At 42.1% G+C, this 21452-nt stretch overlaps 1 protein-coding gene across 4 annotated transcripts in view; it reads left to right on the top strand.

Moving 5' to 3' along the window:
* The window catches only part of LOC144479676 (guanine nucleotide-binding protein G(I)/G(S)/G(O) subunit gamma-7-like), a 216011-nt gene that overhangs the window by 171240 nt on the left and 23319 nt on the right, over positions 1 to 21452 (top strand). For all 4 annotated transcript variants that reach the window (XM_078198684.1, XM_078198686.1, XM_078198685.1 and 1 more), the window contains one exon: positions 9384 to 9504. In XM_078198684.1, the coding sequence (XP_078054810.1) occupies positions 9424 to 9504 (81 nt within the window). In that variant the 5' untranslated portion in view covers positions 9384 to 9423. The remainder of the gene's footprint in view (positions 1 to 9383; positions 9505 to 21452) is intronic.

The raw sequence follows: 21452 nt of genomic DNA, 5'->3' as shown, positions 1-21452 counted from the left end.
GGTTAGCCACCACTCTGAACCACTGCAGCCCATGTGGTGTAGGTGCACTCACAATGCTGTTAGAAAGGGAGTTATAGGATTTTGGTAGAGAGAGGTGGTGGTGAGATAGAACTCTGTATCATACGTTGAAAGTTAACATTGTGCCTTCAGATGATGTTACCATGGGACAGCATGTGGATGAGAAATAGGGGCCAAGATTGACCCTTAGGGGACATGACACAATGGTGCAGTCACAGGAAGAGAAGTCATTGCAAGTGATTGGCTAAAGATTCGATAAATGGAATGATTTGAGCAGCTCCACTCAGCTGGGTGACAGTGGAGAGGCATTGGAGAATGATGGCGTGGTCAACCACATCAAAGGCTGCAGACAGGGCAAGAAGGATGAGGAGGATAAAGTTTACCTTTGTCACAGTCTGTTTGCAACTTTGGTGTCACATTTGATTCTGAGAAGAACTTCAACCTCATATTCATACAGTCCCCAAGACTTTCTTTTCCACCTCTTGTAGCATTGCTCGACTTTGCCATTGCCTCAGCTTATCTGCTGCTGAAAGCCTCATTTATGCTTTTGTTACCTCTGGATTTGACTATTCCAACATTCCCCTGTCTGGATTCCCGCATTCTACCCTCTGAACTTGACGTCATCCAAAGCACTGCTGCCTGTGTCTTAGCTCACAGCATGTTGCATTCCCCTACCATCCCTGTGCTTGATGATGTACATTGGCTCCCACTCTAGGACATATTGATAATTCTTTCAAGAATGTCGCTGAGTAGGTCAGTATTTGTTGCCCATTTCTAATTGCCCTTGAAGGTGATGGTGAGTCACCTCTCTGAGCCACTGTAGTCTATGTGGTGTAGGTGTAGAAAGGGAGTTCCAGGATTTTGACTCAGCGACATCTCACCATTGTTTTTATCCTTGAACTCTCATCCTTTTTTTCAAATCCTCCCATGGCTTTGACCCGTCCAATCCTATTTCTGTAATTTCCACCAACCCCAAAATACTTCAGGTTATCTATGTTCTAATTCTGGTCTCCTGGGCATTTCCAATCATAAATACTCCACCATTGGTGGCTGTGCCTTCAGTTTATCTCAACCCCATGCTCTGGAATTCTACCTCACCACCTCGCTTTCCTCCTTTAAGACTTCTTCTTTGACTAACCTTTTTGTCATCTGACCTGATATCTTCTTTGTGGCTCGGTGTCTTTATTTTAGGAGAGTCAATGATCAGGCAGGTTGATCTCCCAGGTTGGGATAAAGTCAATGATTGGGCAGGTTGATCTCCCAGGCTAGGGTAATCAATGATCGGAATAGCCAATGAGATTCAACTGTGGCGTCGCCTGATGCAATTTTTCAAAGCTATCTCGGCCTTTTGGCTAAGCTGAAGCGTCGGATCAAGCCCAGGATAGGGCGCAATGCTTCATAATGTCAGCTTGGATCTTGTTTGTCCCCATCGTGGGGCCATGAATTGGATTCAATTTGAATTTTTTTTTGGGTGGAATAAAAAAATTAAAGCATTTTGGCATGTTTCATTAAATTAAATATACACACATTTCATAGGCTTTTTTTTTTGCAGTCGGTGCTTCAATTGCTAGGCCTAAATTTGCAACTTTCAGCATTCTTTTGACGCACTTTCTGTTCTTAATACTGGAGCCTGTGAGGGAATGAAAGCAATGTCGTTACTTCGGCCTCAGTGTAGTGGTGGCACTCTCATCTTTGAGTCAGAGAGAGGACTGTGGGTAAACCAAGACCCACTCTTTCCAGTCAGGTGAGTGTTCTGACACTGAAATCTTGTGCATAAATTGGCTGCTATATTTTGCCTATATCACAGCAATGGTTATACTTGCAAAGCATTTCATTGGTTATATATAGAGTGCTTTGAGAAGTAATGATGTTGGATGGGGAACAATAAAAATGCAAGTTTTTTTTTCTTTAGTGACTTGTAATCAATAAGCACTATTTCAAAATTATGCTTATTCAAATAAGCATTAAAGCTACAGCATTGCATCCTACTTTAAAGCTAGTTTTGATCATACTGAGAAACTCAAAAGAGGCAGTGTATTCTGGTTGCCTTTTCTCCTTCCTTCATTAAGGCATTTAATCCTCCAGGTTTTTTCATTTATATTTAGCTTTTAAAACTACCAATCTCTTTCTAATCTTTCTGAAAGCGTTAACTGTAAGGAACCTCTTCCACAGAATTTGCCCAAGTGCGTAAGACAAAGCATTAAGAATACACAACTGCTAACTGAAATGACTAGGAGGAGCATCTGACCTCAACTTGATCCTGATCTAACCTGATCATGCAAGCATGCTTTCTAGTTGGGATCAATCTTCATTAATAGGACCCGTGGCTCAGTTTTCTTCCCAGAACTATGCATGGACAAGTATCTCCAAAGGAGAGATGAGTGTGTCTTATAACTGCCTCTGGGGGAGGTTAGTTGATAAATGTTCTCTTCAAAATGAAAATGTAATAAAAACAGTTGGGAGCCTTTGGAAAAAAACATGTTTACAGAAAAACTAGAATATCACTCTGCAGTTTTAAGTGCTGATTTGTGGCTTTAATACATTTTAAGTCACAACGAACATTTGTTTTTATTGGCATGAGTTATTCCATAACACTTCTGGACACTAATATCTATTCATTAATTAAACAAGAATGGCAATGAAAGTATTAACAAACAGCTGCAGCTTCTTCTCGGAAATCAAGACGAGTGTATTTTTATGTAACTTGATTTTTAAAACAAGTCACTTTTAAAATCTGGCACATTATCCTGTTTGTTCATGAAGAAATTATTAAATACTATAGTTAAGAGGAGTATGACGCAAGACTTCTCGAACTAAAAACATCTTTCACACACTTAATCTGAACAATGGTCGAGACAAGGAAGTTGTATCTCTGGCAGTTGGTAATTTATCTGATCTCAGATGGGATCGAGTACACGTATGGCAGCATTTTCCACTCCTTCCAGCAGTGGGAATCCTGGCAGGTGGGGGCAATTAATTTGGCATGAAGAAAAAAATGTTTCCTGATGGCGGGAATTCTGTTTTCCAGACCTTCAAGACAGGTTAAAGGCAGGTTGCTCATCCTAACGAACAATATCAGGAACTCCGTTTGCACGTATTAGAATCTCATGAATGCTCATTAAAAGGTCACCTTGCCAGAATTAAGTTCCCCCTCCAAATTAAGTTGCCACCAGCGGGAAATTAGGAAGTTCAGCTTTACACTTACAAAAGTGGCATACACCTGGCAAGCTTCATCTCTTCCATGGCTTTGAGGAGCGTAACTGTTGCATTTTCCTTCTTGGGGACATCGCAAAACTTTATTTGAGTCTTTAACAATCACTGCAACAAAGCTGGACAGGAGAGATTGACATGAGCACTGTTGCCTCACAACGCCAAGGACCTGGGTTCGATTCCTGCCTAGGAGTGGGATGTGATATGGTGGTAGTTCCAGGTGGAGAGCCTGGTAGGTGAAGGTCTCATCAGAAGGGTCACAGAGGGGGACAAGACAAGTGGCTCAGATAAGAACAGGTGGGGTCAGGGCGGGCATGGGGACAGCTCTGAGGGGAGGAAAGTCATGTGGAGGTGGATTGTGAAAGGGTCCAGGGTAATGGGAGGAGGGTGAAGGGTGATATAGGGTCTGTCTATGGTGATGGGGGAGTTGGTGGATGGAAGAGGAGGGGTAGAAGATTGTGGAGTGAGTTTGAAAGGTGATGTGCACCATTTTTGACCATGCAGTTAGTCAGTCAGATCCCTCAAAATGGATGGAGAGTCTTTTCGAGTCTTCTCTTGAAATTCAAGATCAGCACAAATGGCTGACTAAAGGGACACTCTAATTATGAGACAACTGAAGGTCAGCGATGCTCGCTTGTGATCTCGCTGTGGTGAAGTAGGATTGCAACAGGTGCATTCTTAACTCATGGATCCCATCGTATCGAGATCCCAGCAAGATTCATTCTGTGCCATTTGTCATCGGTTACAGCTAGAGGCAGGAACTGAGGTGGGTGCCTCCAAGGGGCATGGTTGGTGGAGGGAAGCTAACTCACAACACCAAACATTAATCCTTCTGGGTGATTGGCCATGGCTGACATGTGATCATGCAGTTAGTCTTTCTGTACTGCCAAGGCAATGGCCTATAGAGTTTCGAGAGTAGGGAAGACAAGCAGCAAGGTATCCATTTGAGGTTTCTTGCACATAGCTTTCATAACCCTGCACAAAGAGCAATGTCTTTTTAGGCATTCATATATGAATGGAAGGAACGCTCATCTCATCCTCCAGGATGTTCTTTACCGGTGGGGATGCCATGTCTAGACGGACGTCAGGTGAAGGGCTTAACACTTGTCTGTTGGCTTTGAGATGGAGGAAAACCTGTAAAGGACGCACTCATTTAATGTATATTTCAATTCGCTCACATATCCAAAAAGGCATCAATGATGCAGGCAGCAGACAACCCTGCTTTTGTGATGGCTGTCATCCAGCTGAGGAGGAGGGTGCATTACAGGTCAGCACAGAGCAAGGTCCTGGGCAGAAAGAGGTAACAGGGCATCAAGAAGGTCAAGATGTTGGCAAAGTGTGTGCACTGGTTCCACCATGGATGTATTGCAGACAGTGTTTTTATCTAGAGATGAGTGAAATGCAATGCCACAGGCACTTTCTTATGTCCCAGGATGTGGTTGCTCATGTGCCAGCTTCTCCAGTAGAGCTGCAGCCACACGGACTCTGGAGGAGTAATACATAATTACTGGCCTGCATTGAATGGCTGTCTGGGTTCCATTTAAATATGACATTAGGAACTTCAACCCCATGAGGTAAAAGCAGGGCAGGTGACTTCCTGTCTACCCCATCATGGGATTCGCTGAGCTCCTCACTGAATGGACTCTTTCTGTCCAGTATGATCCTATGAATAGCCTGTTGTTCACTGTTGAAACCCACAAATGAACAGTGGTCACTTGGCCAAGATAACTTGAGGGTTCCCAATTGCATCTCCAGCTGTTGCTCCAGTGGAAAAATGTAAAATATAACTGGTTTCTCAAGACTTTGTATTTCAACAGTTTTTCAGTTGATGCATAAATACTCAGGGATGAGACCATTATATCCTGACATATTTCTTCAAGCAAAATTACAACACCAACTGAATTGTACTCCACTGAATTCCACTGTTATTTGTCATTTATATTAATGATTTGGATGAGAATATAGGAGGCATGGTTAATAAGTTTGCAGATGACACCAAGATTGGTGGCATAGTGTACAGTAAAGAAGGTTATCTCAGATTGCAGTGGGATCTTGATAATTGGGCCAGCGGGCTGGCGAATGGCAGATGGAGTTTAATTTAGATAAATGCGAGGTGATGCATTTTGGTAGATTGAATCAGGGCAAGGCTTACTCAGTTAATGATAGGACGTTGGGGAGAGTTACAGAGCAAAGAGATCTAGGGGTACAGGTTCATAGCTCCTTGAAAGTGGAGTCACAGATGAACAAAGTGGTGAAGAAGGCATTTGGCATGCTTGGTTTCATTGGTCAGAACATTGAATACAGGAGTTGGGACATCTTGGTGAGGCCACACTTGGAATACTGTGTACAGTTCTGGTCACCCTATTAAAGAAAGGATATTATTATAAGGAGAGACTGGATAGACTGGGACTTTTTTCTCTGGAGCGTAGGAGGCTGAGGGGTGATCTTATAGAGGTCTATAAAATAATGAGGGGCACAGATCAGCTCGATAGTCAACATCTTTTCCCAAAGGTAGGGGCGTCTAAAACTAGAGGGCATAGGTTTAAGGTGAGAGGGGAGAGATACAGAAGTGTCCAGAGGGGCAGTTTTTTCACACACAGGGTGGTGAGTGTCTGGAACAAGCTGCCAGAGGTAGTAGTAGAGGCAGGTACAATTTTGTCTTTTAAAAAACCTTTAGACAGTTACATGGGTACGATGGGTATAGAGGGATATGGGCCAAATGTGGGCAATTGGGACTAGCTTAGGAGTTTAAAAAAAGGGTGGCTGGACAAGTTGGGCTGAAGGGCCTGTTTCCATGCTGTAAACCTCTGACTCTATATAGGGTAATGTGCCCAACACATTTTGTTTAAAAAGAAATCAAATCAATTCTACTGTTATACTGTTTTTTCTCTTGGTTATAAAACTGCTCAGGGCAACTAAGGCTGCCATAGTAACAGGAATGTCAACGTGACTGTTCAATCTGTAAACCAGTTGTGGTAGTATTTATGCACAAGGTACAATAATATGAAGGTGCAAATTTCAATGTTCTGATTTCTGTTTAAAAAGAATTTTTTGACTTTTAAAACCAGGGAATTTGTGTAAAATACCAAACGTATTTGAACAGATAACACAGTTAATAGTAGGTCAAGTGCTCCACTGCACCCAATTTAATAGCATATATTTAATTACTTTGTATATGAAGCCTAGTGGAGAGATGACTTATTACAATCTGAAGTCTTTCATTTATTCCCCAGCTCCTTTGGCTTCCTCAGGCTACATACTTTGTCCAGCCAGCTAATAATCTATGTCTCTACATTGCTACTGTAAATCTGCTTCCAGGACAGTGGTAGGCAACCTGCAACAGAGGGGCCACATACGGCTCATCAGAGTTCTGAGTATGGCCCATGAAACGCTTTGTTGACTGTTGCCCACATGCAGAGTTGCCACATTCTAATGGTTTCCATCCGCATAGCTGTTTTTCCTACTGGTGTGACTGAAGTGATATACACATTAAAGCAAGGGATCGTGAAGTGAGGTGCGTGCTCATTGTACACACATTGACTGGGAGAGCCATGCACTCCATCTGCATCCAATCAAGTGTAAATATTTATTTTGCTTTTGCCACGAAGTTGAAGACAGATTATTAATTAATGAATGATTCAGCATTTTCTGTAACTTATGAAGTATTCAGTGTGCATTACATGTATTCAATCTTATTCAAGGGGCATAGTGAACAAGCCCGATTTCAATCTTGCAGCCCGTTGAGATGAAGGAGGACCATTCATACGACCCACTCACTCACCTAGGTTGTCCTTCACTATTCTAGGAGGACACAGCAGTCCAAGGATAATCAAGTCTCTTTATTTCCGTCTTTTCTGCAACAGTGCCCCTAGACTATGGGTTCAACAGAGTTGGAGGATTGCCACCGCTTGGCATTCCATTTTCAACACATTACAATACCACACCAAACCTTAAAAATTACTTTATCCCAGTGTTAGAATTTTCTTTAGTGGGGAAGAAAGGGAGAGTTTTATTATCAGCTGCTTTTATGTTGGTACATGTCGGATCCTGGGACACTGGATGTTCATTAAATGCTTCCAACATTGGCATTACTTTATTTGGCTCCCTTAATTATTAAAGTGGCAGACAGGTTGACCCATGAAGACTGGCTTTACGAGGTTGCTGCAAGGAAGCGGGAACTCGATTTAACAGTGCAAACCCAAGTGCTGGCTCACAATTAACCATATCATGGCATCTGAATTAAAATGGCACCAGTCACTTATTTGCATTAAAAATCATGCAAGTAAATATTGGTTCATTTAGAAGCATTTGATTACTCTATATTAACAAGCTCATAGCAAGACTTTACGACAGCCTTTTTGATCATTTATGATTAGAAAGTGGAATGAAACGTATTCAGTTACAGTTGTCGGCTTGTAGAATATTCCAAATGAAGTTTTTTAAAAAAAAACAGGTAAAGGCAAAATACTGCGGATGCTGGAATTTGAAACTAAAACAGAAAATGCTGGAAAATCCCAGCAGGTCTGAGAGCATCTGTGAAGAAAGAACAGAGCCACTGTTTGTTTCATCTTTTCTTGACTCCATCCTCTTTCCTTTTGTCCAGTCCCACCTGCACCCATGATTCCTCTGATGCCCAATGCAACTTCCAGTGCCCTGGCCCAAACTGCCTCTTCCTCACCGTGGATGTCCAATCCCTCTACACCTACATTCCCCATCCACCACCACTTTCCTCCGTCTGCCTGAACTTGTTCTCTCACTCAGCAATTTCTCCTTTAACTTGTCTCCAACCCACCCCACCCCACCACCACCGCCACTCAGTATAAATCTTGGGTTTTTTTTGCCTCGTCTTCAGCTCTGACGAAGGGTAATCCTGATTCTTGGCTCTATTCTCTCTCCACAGATGCTTTCAGACCTGCTGAGATTTACCAACATTTTTTGTTTTTGTTGTTCAAGTAAAAAACAGGATTCTTTAACGTCTTTAGGTACAAAAGTGCTTGGCTGGCCTAGTAGATTAGATTCTGGGATGAGTTGCTACTTTTAAATCCAAAGTTACACAACCATTGCAAATTCTTTTTTTTCAATTTGTCTTCAACCTGGCAAAGGATTGTATTTATTATTCCGGGGAGGCTGAGGCAGATAAAATGAGATGAACAAATACTTTATCATGGGTGAAAGAGAGGAATGGAATTTGGGTGCCTTTTCTGACCATCTTGGGCTATTTTGGCAATGTCAAATAGCAATCTGAGGCCTTGACCAGCCTGGCTTTCTGGAAGCAAAAGGTGTTGGCTGTCATTTTACCATTCCTTTGGCAGTGGGCTGAGAAACAGGAAAGCTGGCAGGATGACACAAAAATGGGGGCCAACCCAATTCCTTCCCACTATTTTGTCAGTGGTGGGAAAGTTGGCAAATTGGTTGCCTGCCCAGCGACCCACTGCCATAGAGAGACTGCACAGTGAAACCAGGGAGATTCCTATTGGGCTCTGGGGCAGGGCAGGGCACTCCTTCTTTGGGCATCTCCTTGTCCACCCCCATTTCCTGAAGGTAATGATCGTCCATGTGATAACAGTGCTGCCTACGGACCGTGATTCCCCCCACCGATCGCCGGGGCCATCCTCTCACAAGCATTGAGTTGCCTTCTCTTGGTGTTACAGTCACAGAATTGCCGAACTGCTGGCCCTCTGGACACTGGGTGGCAAGCCATTATCCTTAATTGGATGCAGCTACTTCATTGGCCATCACCAAGAATATGCCTCCCTGAGTCTTACCACCAGTCAAAGCAGAATCACCTCCTGCTTTCAGTTCGAGCATTGGGACTTCTGCCTGCACTAAATTCAGCCTGTTGTTTTGATTGAAGTAAACCTTTATACAGCTTGAATGCAGTGCTGATGAGATTTTTAGTAAGCATAATTGGCCAGTAAAGAGCTAAAGAGGAATTATTTAGGATCATCACAAGGACTTCTGGAAAAATAGGATTATTAAGTTGAATCAAATTAATCATCAAATACTGCAACTCTGATATTTTGACAATTTTTCAAATTGGGTGTTTCTTTCAAAAAAAGGGCAATGGAACTGAAAACTGTGATTGCAAATCTTAGAAGCTCTGGTGGTTTAAATCTGCTAGAAAAATCTGACATGTTTTTGTTTCTCTCCAACAGCAACCTTGGTTTGGCCTTGGCCTAGAATAGATGGCAAACAATGTCAACAACTAACAATATAGCACAAGCACGGAAACTGGTGGAACAGCTGAGGATTGAAGCAGGCATTGAGAGAATCAAGGTGAGATGGTTTAAGGAGAGCAGGAAGGATCTTATGAATGTATTAGATCAAGTTAAAAGAATCAAGATGCAGTGAATTTGAGCAAGAGAAATAAAAGCAAATAAATCCCAGGAAATAATCTTCAATAGGTCAGGCAGCAGCTATGGAAAGAGAAGCAGTGTAAGCCTTTCAGGTTGATTACCCTTCTTCAAATCTGTAATCCATTGTCATGTTATTAGCGTGAAACATGAACTCTGTTTTTTTCTTCATGGATACTGCCAGAGTTGCTGAGTATTTCCCTCATTTTTGTTGCAGATTTCAAGCATTCAAAGTACTTTTTTCTTGTAGAAAGAGAGCAAAATACGTTGTGGTTTTTATTTGTCTTTATTATCAATTTTCCTCCTCTTAACGCAGAGCCCTGTTGGAATGCTGCTCTTATTCATGTACTGTTAGTATTTTATCCAATGGCCACTATTAATATGCCAATTTTTACAATAGAATTCAGGAATATCATAGCTGAGATGTAATCAAGCTCTCCTGAGATCTGCACCTGTGCTTCCAATTAAGAAGCACTGGATAATAATCAAAGTGGAATCCAGGCTAATTTTCATTATTATTGTCAAATTAAAAGTCCGTTGTAGAGCCTATGTTACGATTGAGATCTGCTAATTCAGAGGTGAGGATCAACCTGGCAGCCTTTCTGATTTATATGGCTCAGATCTTCATTGGATGAGTGGGTGGAGTCATTAATAGAGCCTACTGCTCAAACAGTTTTGAATTGAAATGAGTGATTATTGTGCTCACTGCACTCTTCATTCTTTTCTCCCCAAAATCCAAGCCCCCTCTATTGGTAACTAACTCGCGCTGATGAATGGTTCAGGAATGGTATTTGGTTAGAGGATGGAGCATGGAGCTTCCCTTGTCTGCTTAGCTCAGTTCTTCACTTTGAATTGCACATTAGCTAAACCATTGGGTCAAATCTTTTGAGAAGTGGCCATGATCATTGGATTGCCACTCTGCTCCTATTTTCTTTCTTTGCACCAGAGCTCCACATTCCTCACCCAGATCTCCAAAATGTGGAACGTAGACTCCTTCCTCGTAGTGCAGAAACTTCAGGGAAGCCAAGTCACACCCCCTTTTTTAAAGCATCAACTGCTGTGTACCATACGTTTAAATGTCCTGAAACCACCTTGAGAAACTAAGTGTGAAAGGTGGGTGGACTGGGACATATGATGGGTCAGGTAGTTGGGCTGGGGAGACTAATGGGGGCACTTGCAGAGTGGTTGGGCAGAGAGGAGGGAGTAGTTGCGGAGTAGGCAGGAAGGGTGTATTCAAGAGTTTTGTCAGGGTGAGGAGAAGGAGTAGTAGAGGAGTGGGTTTTGGCGATATTGCTAGTAGAATGGTGGGGGAAGTAGGGGGTTGGTGGGGCAGTTGAGAGATTGGGGTGGCAGTCGATCAAGGGAGAGTGCTAGTAATGGGGGTCGGGTAGTTGAAAGCATCAAGTGGGTGGTCGGGGATGGAGCTTGGGAAAAAAGTGAGTATCAGCAGGTCCAGTGGGGAGTCAGAGATCACTGGTACAGTTTCCCAGGAGTTAGAACTAGTTTTAAACCTTACAACTTTTCCTGGGCAATTATTTTACTGAATGAGTCGGAACCAGCAAAGTTTCTGACCCTAACTCAGTGTTTGAGGGTCTCAGATATAAGGTAATTTCCCAATGGAAGTTGAAACTTCCCAAGCAATTCCTGCAGAGTCCTTGGGTTGGAACTTTAGAGCAGTCCGCCAACACATCTTTTGGGGACCTCGAGGGTACAGACCACCTGGAAACCGGAGATCTGAACCATGGATTTTTTTGTATGCAAACTGAATTGCAGTTCTGATGCAGACTTTTTTTCACCCACTGAATATCAGTTTCTGCAATATTCTGCTGCTTCACGTAGGTCGAGTTCCACCCCAGTGCGGATTTAATTTATGCAAGGACTCAGTATCTACTCATGCATGCAATAAGAGAATCAGAAGAAACTAGGAAGGTATGCCAGAGAATGGCAGGATAAATAGATGATTGAATTAATTTCCAAGTGCATGGGCACAAATTGAATCCTGACTTAGAATCGTGCAAACATACAGCATTGGAATGGCCACTGGGCCCATCATGCCTTGCCAGCTTTGTAAAAGAGCAATACAATTAGTTTCACTCCCATGCTCTTTTTTCCCGTGGCCCTGAAATATTTCTCATTTTCAAGTATAGTTATTTTTTGAAAGTTACAATTAAATCACATTTACAGACAGTACATTTGAGTGCAAACTGTATTTTTGCACAATCAAGTATTGCATTTTGCTGAAGCCCCCTTCCACGTACACTGCATTTCTTCAAATGCAATCTTGTATTTTCTGCAGCTTTTGCATGAAGGAGTCTTTGTTTCTTTGGTTGGGTCAGTGCCAGTCACAAGAGATTAATGTTTACTCCAGTCACCAGAAATGCTCTTCAGAGTAATATTTTTAGCAATCATAGGGCAATGTGTCTTTTTTATTTTAGCTTCTGTTTTGTTTTTTTTACATTTATTTAAACCCTATTGCCTGACTCCTGAGGTTCTGTACTTTAATTTGTCTATTTAAATCAAAGCCCCGCAGGCGTAGCACATAACAGTCTGGAGTCTGGAGCCAGTTAATGACTTGTAAACACTCAAACTCTGAACAGTGTGTGTTCTGAACTAGACACTAGATCCCACCCATTGAATCATGCAAATTATTTCAAATTCAACTTCTTCCGGCTCTGCAAAAGATTATTCTTATAAATGTGCTTCTATAAATCTTAATTATGGATATTTTCCAAGAAGGAAAAAAAAGGAGACTGGATTCTGGCAATCCTTCAGCTTTACTGCCATTTTAACTGCAGAATTTTGCAAGTTTTAACTCTTCGGTTTTCTTCTGGTGTGGACCAAACATGTAAACTGAACAGCATGCAGTTCCAGTGACATAAGGATGTCATTGCACACTCAGTTCCATCCCTTAACGTTAATCTGTTTAAATTGAAATAGATTTAAATTGAAGTAGAAAGTTCATTCTTTGCTGAAGAGTTAGCTGGTTAAGTGAATGTAAAAATTACACAGCATTTTTTTTAAAGAGCAGGGCAGCTCTCACAATTGCTCATCAACTAAGACCAACAAAAACATAACATAAAGTAATTTATTTCATTGCTTTTTGTGGGAGCTTACTATGTGCACATTGGCGCTGTAATTTCCTGCATTATAACAGTGACTGCAAGTGCTTAATTGGTTGAAAAATGCTTCAGAACATGAAGCCACAAAAGGTGCTTTATAATTGGTAATCTGTCTATCTATCAAGTACTTGGGCAATGCAAACCAGGTTCACTCATTGCTCTCTCAGATTTAAGATCTCAGATTTAAAGAAATAGCTGATTTCAACTGGGTAAGCAATAGGAATGGTTTAATTGGACTAGGGAGTGGACAATGAAGTAACTGCTCCTGATTATCTAATGTCCCCTGATTGAAGTGTATATGAAGAGATGTTTATGATGTTTGTATTCAGTAGCCAGCTACATTCGCTGTCTTGACTCATGCATGAATGTGACCTCTGGACAAGGTAGCAGAATTCTACTAGTGACCACGGAGGTAACCTAGCATTGATCAAAGAACAAAGAAAATTACAGCACAGGAACAGGCCCTTCGGCCCTCCAAGCCTGCACCGACCATGCTGCCCGTCTTAACTAAAACCCCCTACGCTTCCAGGGACCATATCCCTCTATTCCCATCTCATTCATGTACTTGTCGAGACGCCACTTAAAAGTCACTGCCGTATCAGCTTCCACTACCTCCCCCAGCAACGAGTTCCAGGCATCCACCACTCTGTGTAAAAGATCTGCCTCGTACATCTCTTTTAAAACTTGCCCCTCGCACCTTAAACCTATGCCCCCGAGTAATTGACTCTTCCACCCTGGGAAAAAGCTTCCGACTATCCACTCTGTCCATGCCTCTCGTAATCTTGTAGACTTCTATCAGGTCTCCCCCCAACCTCCGTCGCTCCAGTGAGAACAAACCAAGTTTCTCCAACCTCTCCTCATAGCTAATGCCCTCCATACCAGGCAACATCCTGGTAAATCTTTTCTGTACCCTCTCCAAAGCCTCCACATCCTTCTGGTAGTGTGGCGACCAGAATTGAAAATTATATTCCAAGTGCGGCCTAACTAAGGTTCTATAAAGCTGCAACATGACTTGCCAATTTTTAAACTCAATACCCCGGCCGATGAAGGCAAGCATGCCGTATGCCTTCTTGACTACCTTCTCCACCTGCATTGCCACTTTCAGTGACCTGTGTACCTGTACACCTAGATCCCTTTGCCTATCAATACTCCTAAGGGTTCCTATCTGTATTAGATCTTCCAAAATGCATTACCTCACATTTGTCCGGATTAAACTCCATCTGCCATCTCTCCGCCCAAGTCTCCAACTGTTCTATATCCTGCTGTATCCTCTGATGGTCCCCATCACTATCCGCAAATCCACCAACCTTTGTGTCATCCGCAAACTTACTAATCAATCCAGTTACATTTTCCTCCAAATCATTTATATATATTACAAACAGCAAAGGTCCCAGCACTGATCCCTGAGGAACACCACTTGTCACAGCCCTCTATTCAGAAACGCACCCTTCCATTGCTACCCTCTGTCTTCTTTGACCGAGCCAGTTTTGTATCCACCTTGCCAGCTCACCTCTGATCCCATGCAACTTCACCTTCTGCACCAGTCTGCCATGAGCGACCTTGTCAAAGGCCTTGCTGAAGTCCATGTAGACAACATCCACTGCCCTACCCTCATCAATCATCTTTGTCACTTCCTCAAAAAACTCAATCATGTTCGTGAGACACGACCTCCCCTTCACAAAACCATGTTGCCTCTCACTAATACGTCCACTTATTTCCAAGTGGGAATAAATCCTGTCTCGAAGAATCCCCTCCAATAATTTCCCTACCACTGATGTAAGGCTCACCGGCCTGTAATTACCTGGATTATTCTTGCTACTCTTCTTAAACAAAGGAACAACATTGGCTATTCTCCAATCCTCTGGGACCTCCCCTGTAGCCAGTGAGGATACAAAGATTTCTCTCAAGGCCCCAGCAATTTCCTCTCTTGCCTCTCTCAGTATTCTGGGGTATATCCCATCAGGCCCTGGAGACTTGTCTACTTTGATATTTCTCAAGAACCCCAATACCTCATCCTTTTTGATCTCAACATGACTCAAACTATCTACACATCCTTTCCCAGACTCATCATCCACCAAGTCCTTCTCTTTGGTGAATACTGACGCAAAGTACTCATTTAATACCTCGCCCATTTCCTCTGGCTCCACACATAGATTCCCTCCCTTGTCCTTGAGTGGGCCAACCCTCTCCCTGGCTACCCTCTTGCTCTTTATATATGTGTAAAAAGCCTTGGGATTTTCCTTAATCCTGCTGGCCAATGCTTTTTTATGACCCCTTTTAGCTCTTCTTACTCCTTGCTTCAGTTTCTTTCTACTTTCCTTGTATTCCACACTTGCTTCCTGTGTTCCCAGCCTCCTAGCTTTGACAAATGCTTCCTTTTTCTCTTTGACTAGGCTCACAATATCTCTCGTTATCCAAAGTTCCCAAAACTTGCCAAACTTATCATTCATCCTTACAGAATGTGCCAGTCCTGAATCCCTATCAACTTACACTTGAAAGCCTCCCACGTGCCAGATGTTGATTTGCCCTCAAACACCTGCCCCCAATCTACATTCTTCAGTTCCTTGGTTAACACCTTCAAGAGAAAAGTCACTTCACAATAAACATAGGTGACATTCACGGCGATACACAATTGGGATCCAAGATCTGGAAGAATTATGATCACTATTGAAATGCTAGTTGGAGATGGACTTAGCAAATACTTGACTACTTTTGACTGTTTATGAATTGTGCTGGGTACTATGATGCAGAGATGTGTAAAATTAAGAAGGCATTCCCTTCTCCTCTCCCAGCAACAGTACATTATCAGTGATAAGAAATAAGCTGTCTGCCTCCTAGACAACTTGAATTTTCAAGACTGACTGAGTGAGATAGCAGAAAGTGTGCAGCTCTTAGGTTTGGGCTACTACCAAGGCCAGGCATGACCAGACACATATTACTCTAATAAAATGTGGAGTGTGATGCTTGAATGCCATGGAATTCCACTTAATGGGCGGGGTTGTCCAGCTGCTGCAGCTGGTGGGATCTCCCAGTCATACCAAAGTCAGTGACTCCTTGGCGGCAAGATGGACGAGCCATGCAAAATCCATCAGCAGCCAATGGCTTGCCACATCCATCATGGGACAACTGACTGCAGGAGTGGTGGGTGGGGGAGGTGGAGTCAAAAAATAATACCCAATGTCACTCTCCTGGTGCTGCATTATCAACATAAAAGTTGCTTGAAGTGATGCTGTCATTTGTTTCCCAGAAGCAAAAATCATGTAGTGTGGGAGGGAGTTAGGTGCTGTGTTTACTGTGAAGTGGCTCTCCGCTATTAGAGGTTACAGTGAGCTAATATTTTCACTTCAGACAATATTAAATATGATTTACAAGAATGAAAATATCACCAGCGCAAACATCACTGGCACGTACAGGATGTTATTGATTTATTGTGACTGCTTGTTTCAAGTGGGTCAGAAGATTTAAATGGGTGTACTAGCAGGTGCAGTTATAATCGACAAGAAACAGCTGATCTTGTTTGGACCAGAATACTTTTCCTGTTATGCACCGAATCCAGTCTCAGTTTCATGGTTCGTCGCTATGTTTGGAAAAGCTTTTCAGGATTGACTTTGGAACTTTCAAAGCAATGAAAAACTGAGCAGAAGCAAGTTAAAATTTCAGATCAAGCCTTAAGAATAATTCTGCTCGCTTCGCTGTATTCCCTGCATGTATTAATATGTAAACGGCAAAGTTATTGCTTGAACACTGCAGCCATGTGTTTAAAGCGATTAACAAGTCCATTTTTATTTATAATTTGGCAATGTGTTTAAAATTTTATTGCTGTTTGCATTCTATAATTTGCATTCATTTAAGAACATAAGAAATAGGAGCAGGAGTAGGCCATCTAGCCCCTCGAGCCTGCCCCGCCATTCAATAAGATCATGTCTGATCTGACGTGGATCAGTACCACTTACCCGCCTGATCCCCATAACCCTTAATTCCCTTACCGATCAGGAATCCATCCATCCGCGCTTTAAACATATTCAGCGAGGTAGCCTCCACCACCTCAGTGGGCAGAGAATTCCAGAGATTCACCACCCTCTGGGAGAAGAAGTTCCTCCTCAACTCTGTCTTAAACCGACCCCCCTTTATTTTGAGGCTGTGTCCTCTAGTTTTAACTTCCTTAGAATTATGTTTACTCATTTGTTGTTGAGAAATTCGTGTTTTGGAAATTATATTCTGTCCATTTTGAAAAACTGCTAACCAGATACTACAATCACATCAATCAGAACATAAGGTTGAGAGACAAAGTTAACATCAGTGTTTGTAGTTCAAATCAAGGCAAAGTGGGTTGGCATGGGGTGGTGGGGACAGGTTTATAAAACAAAGAATCATGGAATACCATTTCAAGTCCCAGTTGTACTTTGCTCTTCTCTTTCAGAGTTTGATTTCTGAAACCTGCTAACTTTTAATCTAATTTTATCACTTTTCCTCCTCATTTTCTAAATAAGGCAACCGATCCTGGAGTTTGGTTCTATGCATAGTGATGGCTGTCCGGTAGTTCAACCAACTATTAAATTGGTCAGATTATATCAACTTGCTGTTCGATTTGGAGCCATCCAAGTTGAACCCCAATCTAACCTCCAAGATAGTTCTACAGACTTCCAGTAGGAGGTACCTGTTAGCAATTAGGAACAGGAATCCTGGCTGATACTTCCCCTCTCCCAATCCCTGAGACCATCAGAGTGGGTTTTAGTGCTAACCCCAACACACACATTCAGCTGGGCCAAAAGTGATTTGCTCGACGGATCTAGGAACTAAATAATGGAGGGATTTCTCCAGATCTGCTAGTTCGGATCATGAATCGTGATGGCCTAGAGAGGCAGGAGTCAGTGGAAAAGTGGATTTAGCGCCGAGCACCAAACCCACTGCAATCTTCCCAGACTGTGTTGGCCTCAATCAGATTCCCACTCATAGCAGGTGGGAACCTGATGCTAAGCAGAAATTAGCACCTATCAGCTGGCATTCTCCACTGCTAATGCCAGCGCGAAACCCTCCAGGTTTCCTGTTGGCATGGGTGCTTAGTTCCAGCTCGGGAGAATCGCGGCCAATACTTTTTTGGTCTTTTGGGTTTATTACTACACCCTTGTAACTGGACAGCAGCCTAGCTGTTGATGATATGATGACCCTCAAATTGTTCCTTTCTTAATTCTGATTTCCTTTGCACTTTGTTCTTTATCTGAAAATAAGATAATAAACCCACACTAGAATACAATATTTATGACTAAGCCAAGCAAAAAAACACATTTTAACCAAGCAAATACTTTGGACCTGAATTTTCACACAGTTGAGCAGCATCTCCTCAGGCTTAGCCAAAATAGAGCCGGAGCCCCAAATATAGAAGTGCCTGAACCCAGCACCTGCCATTTTCATGGGATTGAGGGATCGGGGCAAGTTGCAGTTTGCATATCTGTGATTTACAGAGGCAGCTGCCTGCAAACATCCAATTTTCATTCGTCAGATTGCAGGCTTTACATTTTTTAAGCAAAGGATTAAATTTACTGGAGTTGTTTGAAGAAATAGGGTACCATTTTGGGAGAGATCAAGTGCCCTTTGGGGTTGTGAAAAGTAGATATGAATGTAGCATAAAAAGTGAATAAACTCACTGAATCTCTCAAACTATCAGTGTTTAAATCCCTTAGGAGCTGTCAGACTGTCATTAAAATCCACTGGCCTTCATTTTTTAAAAGTCTGAATAAGTGCTTACTGTATTACTGTGTCTGTTGATAGAAGTCTAAGAACTATCAAAGGATTTGTGCTGCATGACTGATTCCATAACCTATCATTATCACAGTGGGGTGCCTATCAGTTTAATTTGATTGACTGCTCCAGATAGTTAAGTTTCTGTTGTGGGGCTATGAGCACAAATGCTTGTTTTTATAAGAGATTAAATTGTTGGAGGAATATAAATGTAGTGAATGGGTTTTTAATTAGAGAGTGAAGTCATCAATAGACACTTAGAACTTTATTTCCTCTCCGCATGGTTCCTGAGGTTTGTAATTCTCAGAATATATCGATTTGTAAATAAGGTGATATTTTGTTTTTGTGGGGGGAATCATTTTGTGATTTTGTTGTCAAAGAGAGTTGTCACAACCAGGGGCATTTTTCTTTGAACTGCTCAAGTCAGGAAATCCTTTTTTGACTTGAGTCATTCCAATTGACTCAACTAGTGCAGTCGTGGTTCAAAGAATTGTTGAAGCAGCTACATATTGTGTACAATTCTGGTCGCCACACTACCAGAAGGATGTGGATGCTTTGGCGAGGGTACAGAAGAGGTTTATCAGGATGTTGCCTGGCCTGGAGGGTATTAGCTATGAGGAGAGGTTGGATAAACTCTGTTTGTTCTCACTGGGATGACAGAAGTTGAGGGGTGACCTGATAGGGGTCTACAAGAGAGAGTGGATAGTCAGATGTTCTTTCCTCGGGTAGAAAGGTCAAGTACTAAGGGACATAGGTTTAAGGTGCATGGGCAAAAGTTTAGTGGTGATGTGCGAGGCAAGTCTTTTTACACGGAGAGTGATGAATGTCTGGAATGCGCTGCTTGGAGAGGTGGTGGGAGCAGGTAGATTGTGGCATTTAAGGGGCAGCTTGACGAATACATGAATAGGATTGGAATGGAAGGATACGGACTCCGTAAGTGCATACAGTTTTATTTTAAGCAGGTATCATGATCGGCGCAGGTTTGGAGGGCCGAAGGGCCTGTTCCTGTGCTGTACTTTGTTCTTTATGTCAACTGGCTGCACTTAATTAAGGGGGAAAGTTGAGGGTGGGGGTGTTGCAGTGGGAATATGGCGCCAGAAACAGGAGAAGTACCAGGGCCAATGATTTCTCTCTCTGGCCCTGATTGTAAAATGTAAAATGGATATATGAATGTTAGGTGAAGAGAGGATCGTGTTTGGCTGCAGGGCTATACAGAGTTAAATAACCTCCTGACACTCATTGCCTACTGTAACCTTTGAAAATGTTATCAGCCATAGCTCAGTTAGTTGCACTCTCAATCTGGATTAAAAGGTTGTGGGTTGCGAATACAAAACTCAACACCCCTGTGCAGTATTTAGGCTGTGTTGTGCTGTTGAAGGTGCTATCATTCAGATGAGACATTAAACCAGTCCTGTCTGTCCCTCAGATGGGCATAAAAAATCCCAGGGTACTATTTTGAGCAGGAGTGTACTCCTAGTGTCCTGGCCAATATTTATTCAGTAAGAAGTTTAACAACACCAGGTTAAAGTCCAACAGGTTTATTTGGTAGCAAAAGCCACACAAGCTTTCGAGGCTCTGAGCCCCTTCTTCAGGCTCAGAGCCTCGAAAGCTTGTGTGGCTTTTGCTACCAAATAAACCTGTTGGACTTTAACCTGGTGTTGTTAAACTTCTTACTGTGTTTACCCCAGTCCAACGCCGGCATCTCCACATAATATTTATTCCTCAGTCAACATCACTTAAAACATTATCTGGTCATTATAAGGTTGCTGTTTACAAGACCTTGCTGTACACAAAATTAGCTGCTGCATTTTCTATATTACAACAGTATTTCAAAAGCATATAAAGTGCTTTGAGCCATCATTAAGTCTTGAAAATGCTATATATGCGCAAGTCTGTCTTTCTATACCCCAGCAAAATTTGGAGCTTTTGAACAGGAAGACAAAAAGTAGGTGAACATGGCAAATTAAGAAAGCTGAAGTGGACTGTATGTTTTACAGCACTGTTTCTATTTCCAGCAACTTGGAGGATAGCATTAACTAATTTAATCTTGCTGCCATTATTCATTATTTCAAATATAACCCCCCTACCATTTTGACTTTTTTTAAATCGATACTTGATATTGGATTTGAGTTGGCTACGGTATTTTTAAGGGGTTTTCCAGACTGGAAATGCATAACTGTAGTCAGACTGGTTGGTAGCCAGATCAATATTTCCTTTTAATTTGCAATTTATTACAGACACTACGATCACCCACTCCATACATTCCATACATTCATGAGTTCCTACATCAAGCAAAAATTACTTGGACCATCACATAGGCAAATTCAATATACAAGTGAATCATCATTGCCAGACCGAGAAATTTGGAGTCTGGCAGACATGTTTACTACTAAGATTCTTTTCTGTCTGGTTGAAGAACAATTCAGAACACCCTGTGGTGATATGTTCCGTCTTGTGCCTGCAAATACTGTTCAAACCTGTGAAGACAAAAAGCACTTTGAGAAACTACTTTAATCTGCAGATTTGCAGATACAAAAACAGCAAAATGTAACTAAAAATTGATTATATAGATCCTTTCACATCCTCGGGTTGTCTCAAAGCATTTCACAGCCAGTGAGTACTTTTGTAGCATAGTCATTTTTATGATACAGAAACACTTGGCTGCCAATTTTTGCATAACTAGGTGGCGCAAACAGCCATGAGATAAATGACCAGAGTTTATAAACCTTGACCTAAATACTGGGAGAGTTCCCCCATTCTATACTATGGAATCAGAGGGGATTCAATTTAACATGTCAGCTGAAAGATAGCACCTCTGGCAGTGCAGCACATCCTCAGTACTTCACTGAATTATCAGTTTAAATTATGTGCTAAATTCATAGTCTGGTTTGACCACATTATCTTCTGACTCAGAAATGTGACTTGCTACCACTGAGTTATGGCAGAATCATCTTCCCTGCTGAATACATTTCCACTACATCAAACACACTCTAGTACTTCACCCACTTCTAGA

This window comes from Mustelus asterias, chromosome 26, assembly GCF_964213995.1.
Source record: "Mustelus asterias chromosome 26, sMusAst1.hap1.1, whole genome shotgun sequence".
Lineage (NCBI taxonomy): Eukaryota > Metazoa > Chordata > Chondrichthyes > Carcharhiniformes > Triakidae > Mustelus > Mustelus asterias.
Note: the sequence above shows the minus strand (reverse complement) of the source record. Positions and strands in the feature narration are given on the sequence as shown.